This window comes from Carcharhinus amblyrhynchos, chromosome 22 (assembly GCF_965287045.1).
Source record: "Carcharhinus amblyrhynchos chromosome 22, sCarAmb.v2.hapA, whole genome shotgun sequence".
In the NCBI taxonomy this organism is placed as follows: domain Eukaryota; kingdom Metazoa; phylum Chordata; class Chondrichthyes; order Carcharhiniformes; family Carcharhinidae; genus Carcharhinus; species Carcharhinus amblyrhynchos.
In genome coordinates, this window is record NC_137345.1 from 19,443,682 (window position 1) to 19,460,015 (window position 16,334).

Sequence of the window (16,334 nt, forward strand, 5' to 3'; positions counted from 1 at the left end):
TTATTTACAATCTCACTTGCACTAAAACAAACATATTCTTTTAAATATAGTTCAAATTTTAACATTTTCTGTTTTATTCATCTCTGTTACTGATATTCATAGAATCCCTACAGTGCAAAAGGAGACCACTCGGCCCACTGAGTCTGCACTGATTCTTTGATAGAGCATCTTACCCAGGCCTACCCTAGTGCCATAACCCCGCTTATCCCCCTTAACCTACACATCCTGGGACACCAAGGCTCAAGTTAGCATGGCCAACCCACCTGACCCACACATCTTTGGACTGTGGGAAGAAACCAGAGCACCTGGAGGAAACCAACGCAGACATGGGGAGCAAGTTGAAACTCCACATAGATGGTCACCCAAGGCTGGAACCAAATTTGGGTCTCTGGCACTGTGAGGCAGCAGTGCTAATCACTGTGCCACCAGTGTTCAATTGTTGCGCATGATTTGGCATTGATTTAACAATGCTGACCGTCCTTTGTTCAAACTCTTGTGTGTGTTGGTAAGAGTTCTCCAATGTTATTGGTTAAATAGACACACATTTGCGAGTCCTGTTTTGACAGATCCACTGTACAGGGCCAACATGGACTGCCAGTCATGGAAAGTTCCAATGTGAAAGCCCGTGTAAAGTCTATGGGCATGCTCAAGTATAATCAATACGGGCGCATCTATTCAGTGTTGTTGGCAAAACTGAGGCCCTGGCATTCGGTCAATGCGATTCATCAAAAAAGTCTTTGTACTTTAGTGCAAGTGAACATTTTGCTTCAAACACCAGCTTCCGAGTGCACACATGCAATTTTGCTGCTCAGCCCAAGCTTGACAGCCGAACTCACCAGAGTTTTGTATTCAGTTTGCTGCCGGATCAACTTATCCTCACTCAAGGAGTAGCGTGCTTCGCCTGTGATTGCGTCAATTGGTCCCTTCTCCATCTGCTGTTTAATGGCACAGTACAACATGAAGAGAGGCTCTCCTGCACACTCCTGGAAAATTGAACAGTGCAATTTATTTTGGGCTCATCTTGTACCACAACGACTTAGCTCTTTAAATCATCCGCTATCAATCTACAAGTGATTTGAAATGGCAATGGTCTTCTTTGTCTCAGGGGCCTGCGAAGGGCTTAATGACACTCGATGGCATAGCCAACAGACAACGTTGACGCAGGAGTGTTGCCAGCTATTGAAATGTCACGGACTGTGGAATGACAAACTGATCTGTTCTCAACCCGACAAGCTATGTCTCCAGCAATATCAGAACACAACAGAAGAGGTTCTCACTGTGTGGTAAGGAACTACTTGACATCTGCCATCTTAAACTTCATTGTGTGCGTTTCCTTACCGCTCAGATGGAATCAAGGTCAAAAAGGTGCCTAATGAAGGCAACAGCCCACAGAGCAAGAGGAAAATTGATGAAAAACCCGTGGAAAAGCTACAATAAACACACGAGGAGGATTATAACTTGCACAAAAAGGTGAAAAGGTGATAAGTCAATATAACATGAACATGAACCTCACCCGAGGAGTTGTTGGGTTGACATGAGGATATATGAAATTTTAAACAACTCCAAACTAATACATTCAGTTTAAGTTTAGAGTTTGTTTATTCATTAGCATCACAAGTAGGCTCACATTACCACTGCAATGAAATTAGTGAAATCCCCTAATTGCCACACTCTGGTGCCTGTTCAGGTACACCAAGAGAGAATTTAGCATGGCCAATCCACCTAATCAGCACATCTTTTGGACTGTGGGAGGAAACCGGAGCACTCAGGGGGAAACCCATGGAGATTCTGCACAGACAGTGACCCAAGCCAGAAATTGAACCCAGGTCCCTGGCGCTGTGAAGCATTAGTGCTAACCAGTATGCTACCATGCCGTCCATGTGGATTACTGCTATGAAAGTGTTTCTTTTTAAACAAAACATTAATAGTATAAATTTACAACATTAATAAAATATCTTGGCCCTAAAAAGATTAATTCCGTACAACCTCAATTTCATTAGTCACTCTCATCAAGAAGCAATGATTTTATAGTGTTCTCGACAAGTAGTATACTTTGTTACATTTTCAAATTAAAAATCCCCTTAAATATATCTAGGCAACGTTTTCATAAGGATTGCACGACAGTGTTATAAACATTGACAAGTTTCCAAAGGCGCTGTGGTTAGCACTGCTGCCTCACAGCACCAGGGACGCAGGTTGGATCCCGACTTGGGTGTCTGTGTGGAGTTTGCACATTCTCCCTGTGTATGCGTGGGTTTCCTCCGGTTTCCCCCCACAGTCCAAAGATGGGCAGGTTAGGTGAATTGGCCATGCCAAATTCTCCCTCAGTGTACCTGAACAAGCACCGGAGTGTGGCAACAGTGGGGGGGGATTTTCACAGTAACTGCATTGCAGTGTTAATGTAAGCCTAGTTGCGACACTAACAAACAAATTTTTCTTTAGGAATCGTCGGAACTCACCTTCAGGAATTTATGGAGGAGGAAAGCAAACCAATTTGTCAACATTTTCTCAGCCACAGATTCAGTCCTGAGATCAGAAAGACAAGAGGAACATTCAGGGGATTTGCAATACGGCTGCATTAATGATTTCAGAGCAAATTAATAAACGCAAATAAAATCCCAGAGATTAATTCTAATGAACAATTTTGAATACCACATTTTCAAACGGTTTATTTGACAGAATTGATGATGAATCCACAAACTGCAGCAGGGGGAAAGAAAATGGGCATAAAAAAATTCTGACGTTATTCTCATGAAGGAATCTCTTAAAGATCCATCAGCCTGATTCTTACAATGCTGTTTGCCCGACTGCACTAAGGTACAAGCTGCTCATTGTTCAGATTAGTTTTAAAAAAAACCTTTTCTTTTAGTACCAGCCTCATCTTTTTTGTGAACAGCAAAATAATGAATGTGGTCTAACCATGGGAAAATGACTAGAAACAAAGATGGAAACCACCTAAAAGTAAACATTGGAATCCAGAAAAATACAACCACTGAAAAAGAGGAAACAAATGTAAGCGCTGAAGATGAAAAATTGGTTGCAGTTTTGTGTTAATATATATTGATATCCTATGCTGTGCACAGCCTCAAGCCAGATCGTTCAATATGATGGAAATGTCTTCTCCCATCTACTTCTTATGGGCAGAAATACACAAAATAAGCCCAAAACCAATTTCTTTTAGTTTTATTTTATTTAAAATTTTTAGTAAAGTTACAAAGCCAGTGCTCAGAATGGACCAGGCAAACCCTTAATCTATCTTCTTGCTTGCTCCAAAAATCAATTCAAATGGAATCCAATTCATGGTCTGCACAAGAGGGGCATACAAGATCCAAACTGATGAGAAAGGCATTACACCCCAGCTTGGGCCCAATCTGACACTTAGCCAAAAGCCTGAGAAGTGCACCTTTGCCAAGAGACCCCGGCCCAGGTGGCCGCAATCAAAATGTTAAACAGTGTAAATCGAATGGCTGTTGAATGGAAGTGGAGTGGGAGTGAGTTACAAGGCTGGGGTAGTGAGGGTGTACTTCATAGCCCACTAATTTCACTCTGATCTTAAGTCGAATAGCTTTCAAACCATCACATCAACATGAATGGAAAGGGAACCAATTTAGCAGCTGGTTACTGGTGCAAGGACAGAGACAAAAGCTGTAGTCACATTGCAGTCACAGCGGTATTCTGCTCAAAGAATAGTGTTTTGGAAGCAAAGAAAAATTCAATACTTCAGTTTTCCACTATTGGAGAATCAAGGGTCTGGTTTCTCCCTCTTCTGGAAACCATTGCATTCAAAAGAAACACCTCAATGATTCTCTCAAATAATCATTTTTCATACATTATGAACTTAGCTAAATTAATGACAGGCTGTTCACACACAGGGGTCATCACAGTTTAGCCCAACATTCTCCAAACCTAATATCCCTGAACTGTCACCAGAGATGTGCAACTTACTTCATTTTCCCCTATTGCCAACACTCACTAGCTAAATGAACACAGATTGGGGATTGCACCGAGGACTTTCATGGTTAGATGGTCATTGTTTACTTGCTATCTATTTTGTTACCAACACCAAACTCTGCAAGATGGTTATGCTTCAAACTGGGTCCTTTAATTCAAGGTAAAATGGATTAGCTTGGAGTGGGGAATGTCTGCAAGATCTGCCTAGAGACAAGCCTGAGACACCTTCTGGTTACAAAGACAAAACCTGAAATTGAAACCTACTACAAGTCAGGTACAAGTTTTAACCCTTGAGGGGTGGCATGGTGGTTAGCACTGCTGCCTCACAGCACCAGGGACCAGGTTCGATTCCCAGCTTGAGTCACCGTACGGAGTTTGCACATTCTCCGTGCTTCTGTGTGGGTTTCCTCCGGGTGCTCAAGTTTCCTCCCAGAGTCCAAAGATGTGTGGGTTAGGTGGATTGGCCATGCTGAAGTATCCCTTAGTGTCAGGGGGACTAGCTAGAGTAAGTGCGTGGGGTTATGAGGATCGGCCTGGTGGTCAGTACAGACTCAATGGGCTGAATGACCTCCTTCTGCACTGTTGGATTCTGTAACACCAAGGGTAAGGCAGCAGGGCTTGCCACCATCCAGACTCTCAAGACTGGAATTTTCTGGCCTCTTTCACTGGTGGGATCTTCTGGTCCCATTGAAGTGGATGGACATTTGGATTCCTCCACACTGGGATGGAAAAATTGCAGGCCTACAATCAGACACACCAAGAGATTTGGGGAAATATGACCCATAATAAGTGCGGCTACGCCAAGCAGGAAAGGAGAACAGATGAATCACCATAGAGAGTACTGGTGAGGACGGATCACCAGTTCAAAGAAATCAGGTTGGTGAAGAGTTAAAGGCCCCAGAATCACCAGAAGGTAACTTGCTCCTGGAAGGGTTATCAATTACACTCACAGGGCTGAGTGAAGGGACTAATTTCGAAAGGACACCTGAAGATTTACCCTGGGGCAGCATGAAAAAGAGACCTTGTCAAAGATGGGAGGAGCTTAGGACTTTAGACACAAGACTACATTTCCACTGAGATGTATAAACATGGCATGGGGCTTTTGGTTAAGTTCATGGGGAATATCTTTTCTGTAGTTCAGAGTATCGCTCGTCTACTTAAGTAATGTTTAGCCTATGTTGATTTCACTGTATTTGGAACATAGAAACAGAACGTACAACACAGTGTAGGCCCTTCGGCTCTCGATGTTGTGCCGAGCTACATCCGAGCCCAAGATCAAGCTATCCCACTTATCATTCTGGTGTACTCCATGTGCTAATCCAATAACCGCTTTGAAGTTCCTGAAGTGTCCGACTTTGCTAGCAGTGCATTCCACACCCCAACCACTCTCTGAGTAAAGAAAATGTTATCATGAAAGTCTTAAAATGTGACTTCTTGTTGTGTGATCCTTTGAGTTGGCCACTGGGAAATCCATATTTTTTTTTACAAGTTATCATCTCTATAAAGAGTGTAACTAATACGGGGCTCGATATAAAGTGGTTTTAATTATACATGTTACATATATATATATATATTAGCAAAGGTAGCCATGGGTATTAGAAGCACATGATCCAATGTTCATTGAAAGTGGCCAAGACATATGGTGGCAGTAACATCAAAGGCAATGTAAAGTTGCCAGAACTCCCAGATGATCACAGGCTGCTCTCCCCCTCAAAAGGTGACCGGTAGTAACCTGAGGATTATCATACCTCCGGCCAGGGGCAAGTTTGGGAAGGCAGGGCCTACATGAACAACTGCAGCCAGCATGGGAATTGAACCCATGCTGTTGGCATCACAAACCAGCCATCCAACTAACCGACTGTGGCACAGTGGCTAGCACTGCTGCCTCACAGTGCCAGGGATCCCAGTTCAGTTCCAGGTTTGAGTTACTGCCAGTGCGGAAGTTGCACATTTTCCCTATGTCTACGTGGGTTTCCTCCGGGTGCTCCAGTTTTCTCCCAGTCGGAAAGACATGCTGGTTGTGTGTGTTGGCCGTGCTAACTTCTCCCTCAGTGTACCCAAACAGGTGCCGGAGTGTGACGACTAGAGAATTTTCACAGTAACTTCTTTGCAGTGTTAAGATAAGCCTACTTGTGACACTAATAAATAAACTAAACTGACCAAACCAACTCAATTGAAACAAACTCTTGTTCCAAACCTTAGCACAAGTAACAATGGCAACATTTACATTATCTCATAACTTTTCAAGCACTTAAAGGGGAATTCAGTATCAGCTATCATCTAAGATACAGTCTTTATACAATGTAGTGTAGAATGCTCCATCGTTCCACAGATAACCATTATTTAGCTTATTGTCACAGATTGTCACGCACAGCTCAAAGCTGAGAGAATAGGCATTCATGGCTCAGAGGATCAAATGCAAGAACATCTCTGCAAGTTTTGCCAGTCTCTTGCTGTAGTTGAATACCATTCACACTTGTATTGAATCTTTGTTGAAAACATTACACACAAAAAGAAACAGGATCTATGTCTGCAAGTAATAGATGGCAGAAGTGATGAAATGGTATTGCAAGTGGTAGGGGCTGGTAATGGAGGCCCTTGACCTGAATATATACAATATGTGGGGAGATAATGATGCAGAGTGTTAAAACTGTCACCTCTGGTTATTAACATCTGTTGGATATTCCGCAGACGGAAACTCCATTAAGATGTTAATCTATGAAAACATCATTCTATTTCTGCTTGGAAGGTGCCGTTTGTCCCCCTTTTAGAATTTTAAATATGCAAATGATACATCCACGGGAACAGATAGAATATGTGCAATATAAGGCTGTCACTTCTTCACTTGACCTTATAGCAACAGAGTCTGCAGATGCAGGTGTAGAAAATTACACTACAATGCCTTAAATTTAACTTGGAGCTGCAACAGCCACTTACAATCAGGGAAAGCAAAATGCTGATTGAGAAAAAAAAATTACAGTTCCTCTAAAGTTGTCTACTCAAATATATTTCAATTGATTTTTTATTCCGCAGTTAAAAAAAAAGTTAACTGGTTGCAAATCATTTCAACCAACATTCTTTCTATAGAATATTGGACAAAGCTGCTTAAAAGTATTTATCGTTCTCCTGTGAGGATGTCTAATTCATTTTTTTAGCCTCACAGTCAAGATTGGCTTTGTCCAAGGTTAACACTGAAGGAAGAGCAGAAATTTTTAATCTGTCATTTGGCGTCATTTAATTAATTACAGAGATGTTATGCAAAAAAAACCTCTCTACGATGGCTGCTGAAAATTATCCGGTTGAATGGGTTTCAAAAATGTCGTACATGTAAGAAACTCATTTCAAATTTGATTTTGGCCAGAACCTTTATGTTGTTTATGGCAGCTGGAATTTCAGGTTCCGCCAATTTTCTTATAAAGATTTATTTATTAGGGTCACAAGCAGGCTTACATTAAGTTACCGTGAAAATCCCTAGTCACCACACTCCAGTGCCTGTTCGGGTACACAGAGAGAATTTAGCGTGGCTAATGCACCTAATCAGCATATCTTACAGACGAGAGCACCCGGAGGAAACCCACGCAGACACGTGCGAACTCTGCACAGATAGTGAGTGACTCAGCTGGCAATCGAGCCTAGGTCCCTGGTGCCGTTAGGCAGCAATGCTAACCACTGTACCACCATGATGGTGCACCACTACCCCCCCCCCCCCCCCCATCCCCCCATCTCACACACACACACACACACACACACACACACACACAGAGCAGGTTTCCTGCGATATTGGGTGGAGTCAATGGGAAATCCCATGCCCACATGCTGCAAGGACAACATGGGGAGGCCAGAGGCTCCCATCCTTTATAGTATTCTGTTTTCTGTAAAGCACCAGTTTAGCTCATGATAATAAATCTCTTTGCATCTGATAGCTGTAGGTTCAAGCTACAACCTGGAACTTGAATACATGTACTGCTTTGGCATCTGTGTTGTGCAGAAAGAGTGCTGCACTGTCAGAACTGTGGTCTTACACTCAAGATGTTAATCTGAATCAACCTCTGGCTGCTTAGATGGAAGCAAAGGATACTTCAAGAAGCATGAGATGGTCTGGCCTATGACATCTTAAATAAACATTTTATTTTAAGAAACGGCTCAAGTGGCCATTTTTCTCAGCACATTTGCAGGATCTTGCGCCAACTGGCAGCTGCCTTTGAAGCCAGAAGAATTCTGACTGCATTTCAAAAATCATTTAATTGACAGCAGAGTTTGGAAGATGCTCAGGATATGATTTGCACTATAGAAATCCAAATTCTTTTTGTTCTTTTTTCTCCTTACAGATATCATATGGAGAAGATCCAGACGTGATCATGGATTTGGTTCCCGCAAACATGTTCAAGGTCACTCCTTGACTGAACATAGTGTCGGGAGCTGCATTTCAGCAGCTCTATTCTGAGTCGATGGGATTTCCATCTTGGATGCCAGAGATGCGAGCGAAGTTCAACTCAGAATAACATGATAGAAACCAGAAATCATCTTCATGTCGTTAGTGGCATAATGCTAAACTTGCAAAGATTTTACTTTGGCACACTGGCTAGCACTGCTGCCTCACAGCACCAGGGACCCAGGTTCAATTCCCAGCTTGGGCCACTGTCTCTGCTGAGTCCACACGTTCTCTCCTTGTGTGCGTGGGCTTCCTCCGGGTATCCTGGTTTGCTCCCACAGAAAGACGTGCTGGTTAGGTGCACTGGCCGTGCTAAATTCTCTCAGTGTACCCCAACAGGCGCCAGAGTGTGGTGACTTCGGGATTTTCACAGTAACTTCATTGTAGTATTGATGTGAGCCAACTTGCGACATCAATAAACAAACTCAAAAACTTGGGAAATATGCATATACTCAATTCCCTTTTATAAGTTATTGAAGGCAGACTGGGACTTATGCACAAGTTAGGAATGAAATATCCAGCCACTTGAATATAATATAATAAACACTTTAATAAGAACAATGAAAAGATAGTGGGTTAATAATATAACATTATATTTGAAATAACACATGCAAATTTTTCTCAAGTGATACCTATATTTACTGTGAATACACCGGCCTTTTGTTTTGTATCGCACAGAAGTTTTGAAAGAATGTGACTTATACAGCAGATTTAATGCTGACATTACAGTATTTACAGCAGTTTTCTTCATATCCTTCTGTTTTCATTCAAGTGGAGTCAAAATCTATTAGTAGAACTAAACTGTCCATTGTTATTTTAGTCTACCCCTCATTTTTGAGAATAAAAATGTTTCCCTCAGGCCACAGACAATCTTTTCCAGATGCCTCAAAAAAATTGTAAAAGCCAATTCACACAAAAATATCACTGCATCTGCATGAGGCCATCTTCCTCAGTTATTTGGAATGCGAATTTCAGATGTTCTCTATTTAATTTCTGGATAAGATTTCTTCCTGAACATCCCAATAGGGAGCAATTTGATACTTCTCTCCTTCGACAGTCAAGACCTCCAAAAGCTCAAAATACAACAAACTAGGAAACTTCCTTTCAATAAAATACAAACAATGGTCAAAGCTTTGTCTCAAATTATTGAGCACTGACCATGTTGTTGTCACAAAGAGGCCAACTTGTTTCTGGAAAGGTAGAGTAGCTAATATCCATTTTATGCAGGACAGAAAGGGAGAAATGTATAGAGTTGTCCATTCAGTGTAGTCTTTGAAGAAAAAAAACTGTTATCACTGAGTGAAATTGCATCTGTAGGTTCCAAAGGTGGAATCTGATACGTGCCCTCTCTCCTGTTAACAATTCCCAGCATTGCTGGTGGTTATCAGCAGTACCTAATGCAGTAGCTCTTTATTAGATCACATCAGTGCCCAAGGACAGCCTGCAGCTTAACACGACTGTTAGGGAGGATTTAATGGCAGTGTAGTTACAGTAGATACGATCTGCAATGCCAGATATAACGCTTCGTTCCGCCATTTATTCTCAAAATGAAGGATTTGGGGCATATTAAACAAAGACACGTTAGGCAGGTTCTGGATGTTTGCTGGACTATCAAAGATCTTGGGAGGGGGGGGAGGAGAGCGGTGGAGAAGAGGAATTATTGATTGATAAGTGCAACTCTACCCTAACTGCTGGCTTGAAGCAGACTTCCAAACTTTGATTACAATCTGATGAATCCTGCTAGAAGGTGCCCATAATCATATGAGGGGCAGTCTCATGTAAAACATCTATCTGGATGACAGCAATCATCATAAAATTGCTGCAGTGAAGGAGGCGGCCATTCAGCTTGTCAAGTCTGCACTCACTCCCTGACAGCGCATCTCGCCCAGGCCCTATCTCCGTAATCCCACGTATATACCCCGTAAGTTTAACACAATGTTCTTTTTAAATCTTTTCTTAATTTTTCTGAATGGCTGAATACATATATCGTATAAAGTTTCATAAATTATATTGTTGCCAATAAAATAAACTCTCAGAATTAAAGTTCACCGAGACATTTGCACACAATTTGTGCGTGAACACAAGTACCAAAACATGTGCTGGTAGTGTAAAATCAGACTCACAAGTGCTTCCCCTTGAGAGAGTAGCTTACTGGCAATGGGGCGCAAACAAAGGGGTTAACTGCTATGAATCCCAATTTTAATTTGGCATGGGAATCTGTGGGATTGGGGAGGCAAATGAGTAGTGACCAGTTGACTCCTCCCACAGTGTGAAACCTGGGAGCCTTCATTTTAAACCAAGCTCCATATTTCTTCATGGGTGGGCTTCCTTCTGATGCCTTATTCCTGGTAATTGAGGATGTTGGGAACATGGCACAACGTTCCTGCCACTGCCCTAACTGGTTGTGGGACCTCTAGTTTGCAAAATACTATATAAACCTTGAGGTTCATATATTCATAAAGCTTGGTTCTTTATCTATTAAATTAACTGATGTGTTATTACATCCTTGTTGCAAATCCAGCCCGTCTTCCATGTAAGATCACACATTGATCCCTTGAATTCCCTCTAAAGGACTGTTCAAATGAAAAGGAAAAGTGTCCATTCACAATGGGAGAACCTGTTGCCTCCAGTTTTATCACGGTTTGGCAACTTCATAGCGAGGGGGATTGAATATAAAAGTAGGGAGGTCTTGCTGCAGCTGTATAGGGCATTGGTGAGGCCGCAGCTGGAGTACTGTGTGCAGTTTTGGGCGCCGCACCTGCGCAAGGATATTTTGGCCCTGGAGGGAGTGCAGAGGAGGTTTACTAGGCTGATACCGGAGTTGAGGGGATTGAGCTATGAGGAGAGGCTGAATAAACTAGGCTTGTACTCGTTAGAGTTTAGAAGAATGAGGGGAGATCTCATTGAGACGTATAAGATGATGAATGGGATGGATAGGATAGAGGTGGAGAGACTCTTCCCGCTCAAAAAAGACAGTAGGACTAGGGGGCACAGCCTCAAGATAAAGGGGAGGCGGTTTAGAACGGAGTTGAGGAGGAACTTCTTCACTCAAAGGGTGGTGAATCTCTGGAATTCTCTGCCCGTTGAAGTGGTGGAGGCTGCCTCGCTAAATATTTTTAAGAAGCGGGTTGATGGGTTTTTGATAAGAGAAGGGATTAAGGGTTATGGGGAGAGGGCGGGAAAGTGGAACTGAGCCACAACAGATCAGCCATGATCTTATTGAATGGCGGGGCAGGCTCGAAGGGCTAGATGGCCTACTCCTGCTCCTATTTCTTATGTTCTTATGTTCAAAAGCCAAAATGGCGACCAAGGTTGTGACAAAAGAATTTCCTTTTTCTGAGCAAACTATTGTTCCAAAAAGAAACAAAAAAACTGCAGCAAAACCAAACTCCCGTTACTTTTATTTTTACCAAAACATCACATCCACCTTTAAGTGACCAGGCATTTCGATAGAGGTTAACAAGTTAAAGCTCCTTAAATGTGACCAAATTAAGCGCACATCAAATGGGGCAACTGAAATGTGTTTCAGTCAGCACTTTATCATTATCATAAACCTGACAAGAATCACAGAATCATAAAATCCCTACAGTGCAGAAGGAAGCCATTCGACCCATCGAGTCTGTACTGACCACAATCCCACCCAGGTCCTATTCTTGTAAGCCCACACATTTACCCTGCTAATCTCATTGATACATTTTCTGTCAATTTAGCACAACCAACCTAACCCCTACACATCTTTGGACTGTGGGAGGAGAACAGAGCACCTGGAGGAAACCCACGCAGACATGGGGAGAAAGTGCAGACTCCACACAGACAGTCACCCAAGGCCGGATTGAACCTAGGTCTCTGGCACTGTGAGGCAGCAGTGCTATAAAAAAAGTTACACATTAATTGCCCATGATATCACTAGAGCTCTTTGATCTTACTGTAGTTTTGTGATACATTAACCATATCTAACATCATACTTGCTTTGTGGTAAACGTAACAATAGTTTCCCTAGACTCACCACAATAAGTGGAATGGCAAAGAGAATCTTCAATCATAAACATATTTTTCTAAGACGCAGCTTGCGTCAATACAGTTTTAAAATAAACACAAACCTGTTTCCCATCAATTTTAACCATAAATTCAACCATAACCATTTTGAAAATACACAATGCAAGGGACAAAATATGAAAAAAAAATGACATGTATTCTTAAACTAGTCTGAGCTCGGGAATATCCCATATAAGAAAACTTCTGAAAAATCCAAAATTTTTTTTAAAAAACCTGCTGAAGTAAACAGACAATAAAAAAAAATGATAGATTCAGCATCTGACTTTCATCAGGATCTGGCGTGTGTGTGTTCTTATAAAGTAAAGGCCACCTTGCCCTTCAGAAATTAGATTGCGGCTCAGGCTCACATTGTGTCCCAACCCCCTCCAAAGGCTACAGACACGCTAAGTGACACAAGCTCATCTGAATCACGCCAATCTGTGCGGACTAATGTTAGTCCATGGCAACTGAAAGTCTCCCTGCTGATCTGAATCTCTTAAGCTCAAATCAAAACTCACATGCGCATGCGATGGGCCAATTGTAACTGCACCGATTCCAAATTAAAACTGATTGTTTTACCATCTCTGATGACTGAAACTGCCCCACGGTTGGCCCCAATTAAAGGGAATAATCCAAACTGCTCAATAAGAAATTAGGTTTGACTTGAAGACGTGGAGTAAAATATGGGATTGCTGCATCAACTGGAATAGGCAGAAAAGCAATCTCACACTGCCCTTGTAAGGGCAAGCTCAGCATGCTTACATTGTTTACTTATTAGTGTCATAAGTAGACTTACATTAACACTGCAATGAAGTTACTGTGAAAATCCCACAGTCTCACACTCTAGCGCCTTTGGGTACACTGAAGGAGAATTTAGCTTGGCCAATGCACCTAAACTGCACATTTTTCGAACTGCAGGAGGGAAGCGGAGCACCCGGAGGAAACCCAAGCAGACATGGGAAGAATGTGCAAACTCCACACAGACAGTGACCCAAGGTCAGAATTGAACCTAGATCCCTGGCGCTGTGAGGCAGCAGTGCTAACCGCTGTGCCATCGTGCCATTGGAGAGATAAGACAAATGATAGTGATTATTTCATCTAGGTTGGTAACTGAAAAAATATTTATTTGAGGTCACAACACTCTGGGCAGGATTTTCCAGCCACGCTCACCCCAAAACTGGAAAATCCCACCTGAGGTCAACGGGCCTTTCCATGATCCACCCCTTGTCCACTTGGATTCTTGTGGTGGGCGGGATGGTAAAATTCACCCCTTTCTTTAAAAGAAAATAATGCCAGCCCTCTCAATGTCTAATATACTAATACATGTGACAATAATAAATCAATTCAAAATAAAATCAAAAAATGCGTCTAGCAGATGCTGGAGTGGCTACAAGGCTCTATCAACTTTTGCTCCTGCTTAAGGATGGTGAAAGGCCATAAGACATAGGAGCAGAATTAGGCCACTCAGCCCATTGAGTCTGCTCCACTATTCAATCATGGCTGATATTTTTCTCATCCCCATTCTTCTGCCTTTCCCCATAACCCCTGATCCCTTTATTAATCAACAACCTATCTATTTCTGTCTTAAATTCACTCAATGACCTGGCCTCCACAGCCTTCTGCGGCAAAGAGTTCCACAGATCCACCACTCTTTGGCTGAAGAAATTTCTCATCTCTGTTTTAAAGGATTGTCCCTTTTCGCCTGAAGTTGTGCCCTCCGGTTCTAGTTTTTTCTACTAGTGGAAACATCCTCTCCACTTCCACTCTATCCAGGCCTCGTCGTATCCTGTAAGTTTCAATAAAATCCCCCCTCATCCTTCTAAGTTCCAACGAGTTTAGACCCAGGGTCCTCCAATGACAAGCTCTTCATTCCAAGGATCATTCTTATGAACCTCCTCTGGATCCTTTCCAAGGCCAGCATATCCCTCCTTAGACACAGAGCCCAAAATTGCTCACAATACTCCACATGGGATCTGACAAGAGACTTATACAGCCTCTGAAGTACACCCCTGCTCTTGTATTCTAGCCCTCTCGACATGAATGCTAACATTACATTTGCCTTCCTAACTGCCAACTGAACTTGCATGTTAACCCTAAGGAAACTTGACCAGGATGATGGAGGAGTCACCAGCAGCAGAAGGGGGACAGTGGGGGGGGGGAAAATCTGGGAAAAGAGTAGCCATGGAAATTGGCTATTTTGATATTGCTAGAAAAGATTTTATTTCTCATTTTATGAAAATAATCTGTTGTATTCCCTCTGGCCTACGCAGAAGTCAAGATGAATTGAAATTAAATCTTTCAGTAACTCTGCAAGAAATGTTATATTAAATACTAGTAATATCCTAAATTGCTACCTACAAGTGTTCTCAGGTGACATGCTAATTCCTGCTTTATTCATTCTGGATCACTGCTGTTCCCTTGGTAAACACAGAAAAAATATCTGACAACATTCGAAATTATTTTCACTGAATATGTCAAACTAAGGATCAAATGAGGCTTTGGGAGTTTCTATCCTATGCTGAACTGATGGAAAGTTATTCCATTTTAGATCAATCCAGAATTCAGCTGATCGCTACTGATAATATTTAATAGCCATCAGCTATGAATTTGGATTGAACCCAATCAGTTGGTAACTCTACCAATGTTACTCCAAATACTCATTGAATGTTCCCCTTTTGGGGAGTTAGAATCATATCATAAAAAGCCTACAGTGCAGAAAGAGGCCATTCAGGCCATCAAGGCTGCGCCGACAACAATCCCACCCATGCCCTATACCCATAACCTCAGTTTTTATCCTGCTAATCAAAGAACAAACAAAATTACAGTACAGGAACAGGCCCTTCGGCGCTCCAGGCCTGCACTGACCATGCTGCCTGTCTGAACTAAAACCCCCTAGCCTTCCGGGGACCACATCCCTCCATTCCCATCATACTCGTGTATTTGTCAAGACACCCCTTAAAAGTCACTATTGTATCTGCTTCCATTATCTCCCCTGGCAGTCAGTTCTAGGCACCCACCAGCCTCTATTTAAAAATTTGCCTCATACATCTCCGTTAAACCTTACTCCTCACACCTTAAACCTATGTCCTCTAGTAATTAACTCTTCCATCCCGAGAAAAAGCTTCTGACTATCCACTTTGTCCATGTCCTTCATAATCTTGTAGACTTTTATCAGGTCACCCCTTAACCTCCGTCTTTCCAGTGAGAACAAACCAAGTTACTCCAACCTCTTCTCGTAGCTAATGCCCTCCATACCAGGCAGCATCCTGGTAAATCTTTTCCGTACCCTCTCCAAAGTCTTCACACGCTTCTGGTAGTGTGGCAACCAGAATTGAACACTATATTCCAAGGGTAGCCTAACTAAGATTCTATAAAACTGCAACATGATGTTCAAAATTTTAAACTCAATGCCCCAGCCGATGAAGGCAAGCATACTGTATGCCTTCTTGACTACCGTCTCCACTTGCATTGCCACTTTCAGTGACCTGTGAACCTGTACACCCAGATCCTTCTGCTTGTCAATACTCTTAAGGATTCTGCCACTTACTGTATATTCCCCACCTGTATTAGATCTTCCAAAACGCATCCCCCTGATACTAAAAGGGAAAATTGGCATGGCCAATTCACCTAACCTGCGCACCTTTGGACTGGGGGAGGAAACTGGAGCACCCGGAGGAAACCCACGCAGTCACCCAAGGCTGGAATTGTACCCAGGTCCTCCTGGGTACAATTGAGGCAGCAGTTCTGTGGCCTTTTACCGAGCGGAGTGCTCACTGTTGGATGGGAGCTGACATGAAAGATCCAGTCCCGCAGAAGGCAAGAAATGTCATTGTCCAAGTCATCGATGCCTTACTGAGTAACCATGCGCCTTAGCATAGGAAATCTGCATTTAAATAAAATAATCCACAAAGCATGA

At 42.4% G+C, this 16,334-nt stretch overlaps 1 protein-coding gene across 3 annotated transcripts in view; it reads right to left on the reverse strand.

Annotated features, from left to right (window-relative positions):
• Positions 1-16,334, reverse strand: part of LOC145356986 (plexin-A2-like) — a 470,896-nt gene that overhangs the window by 39,910 nt on the left and 414,652 nt on the right. For all 3 annotated transcript variants that reach the window (XM_080210014.1, XM_080210012.1, XM_080210013.1), the window contains 2 exons: positions 2,460-2,526; positions 837-983 (listed from right to left, as the gene is read on the reverse strand). In XM_080210014.1, coding sequence (XP_080066140.1) covers positions 837-983; positions 2,460-2,526 — 214 coding nt within the window. The remainder of the gene's footprint in view (positions 1-836; positions 984-2,459; positions 2,527-16,334) is intronic.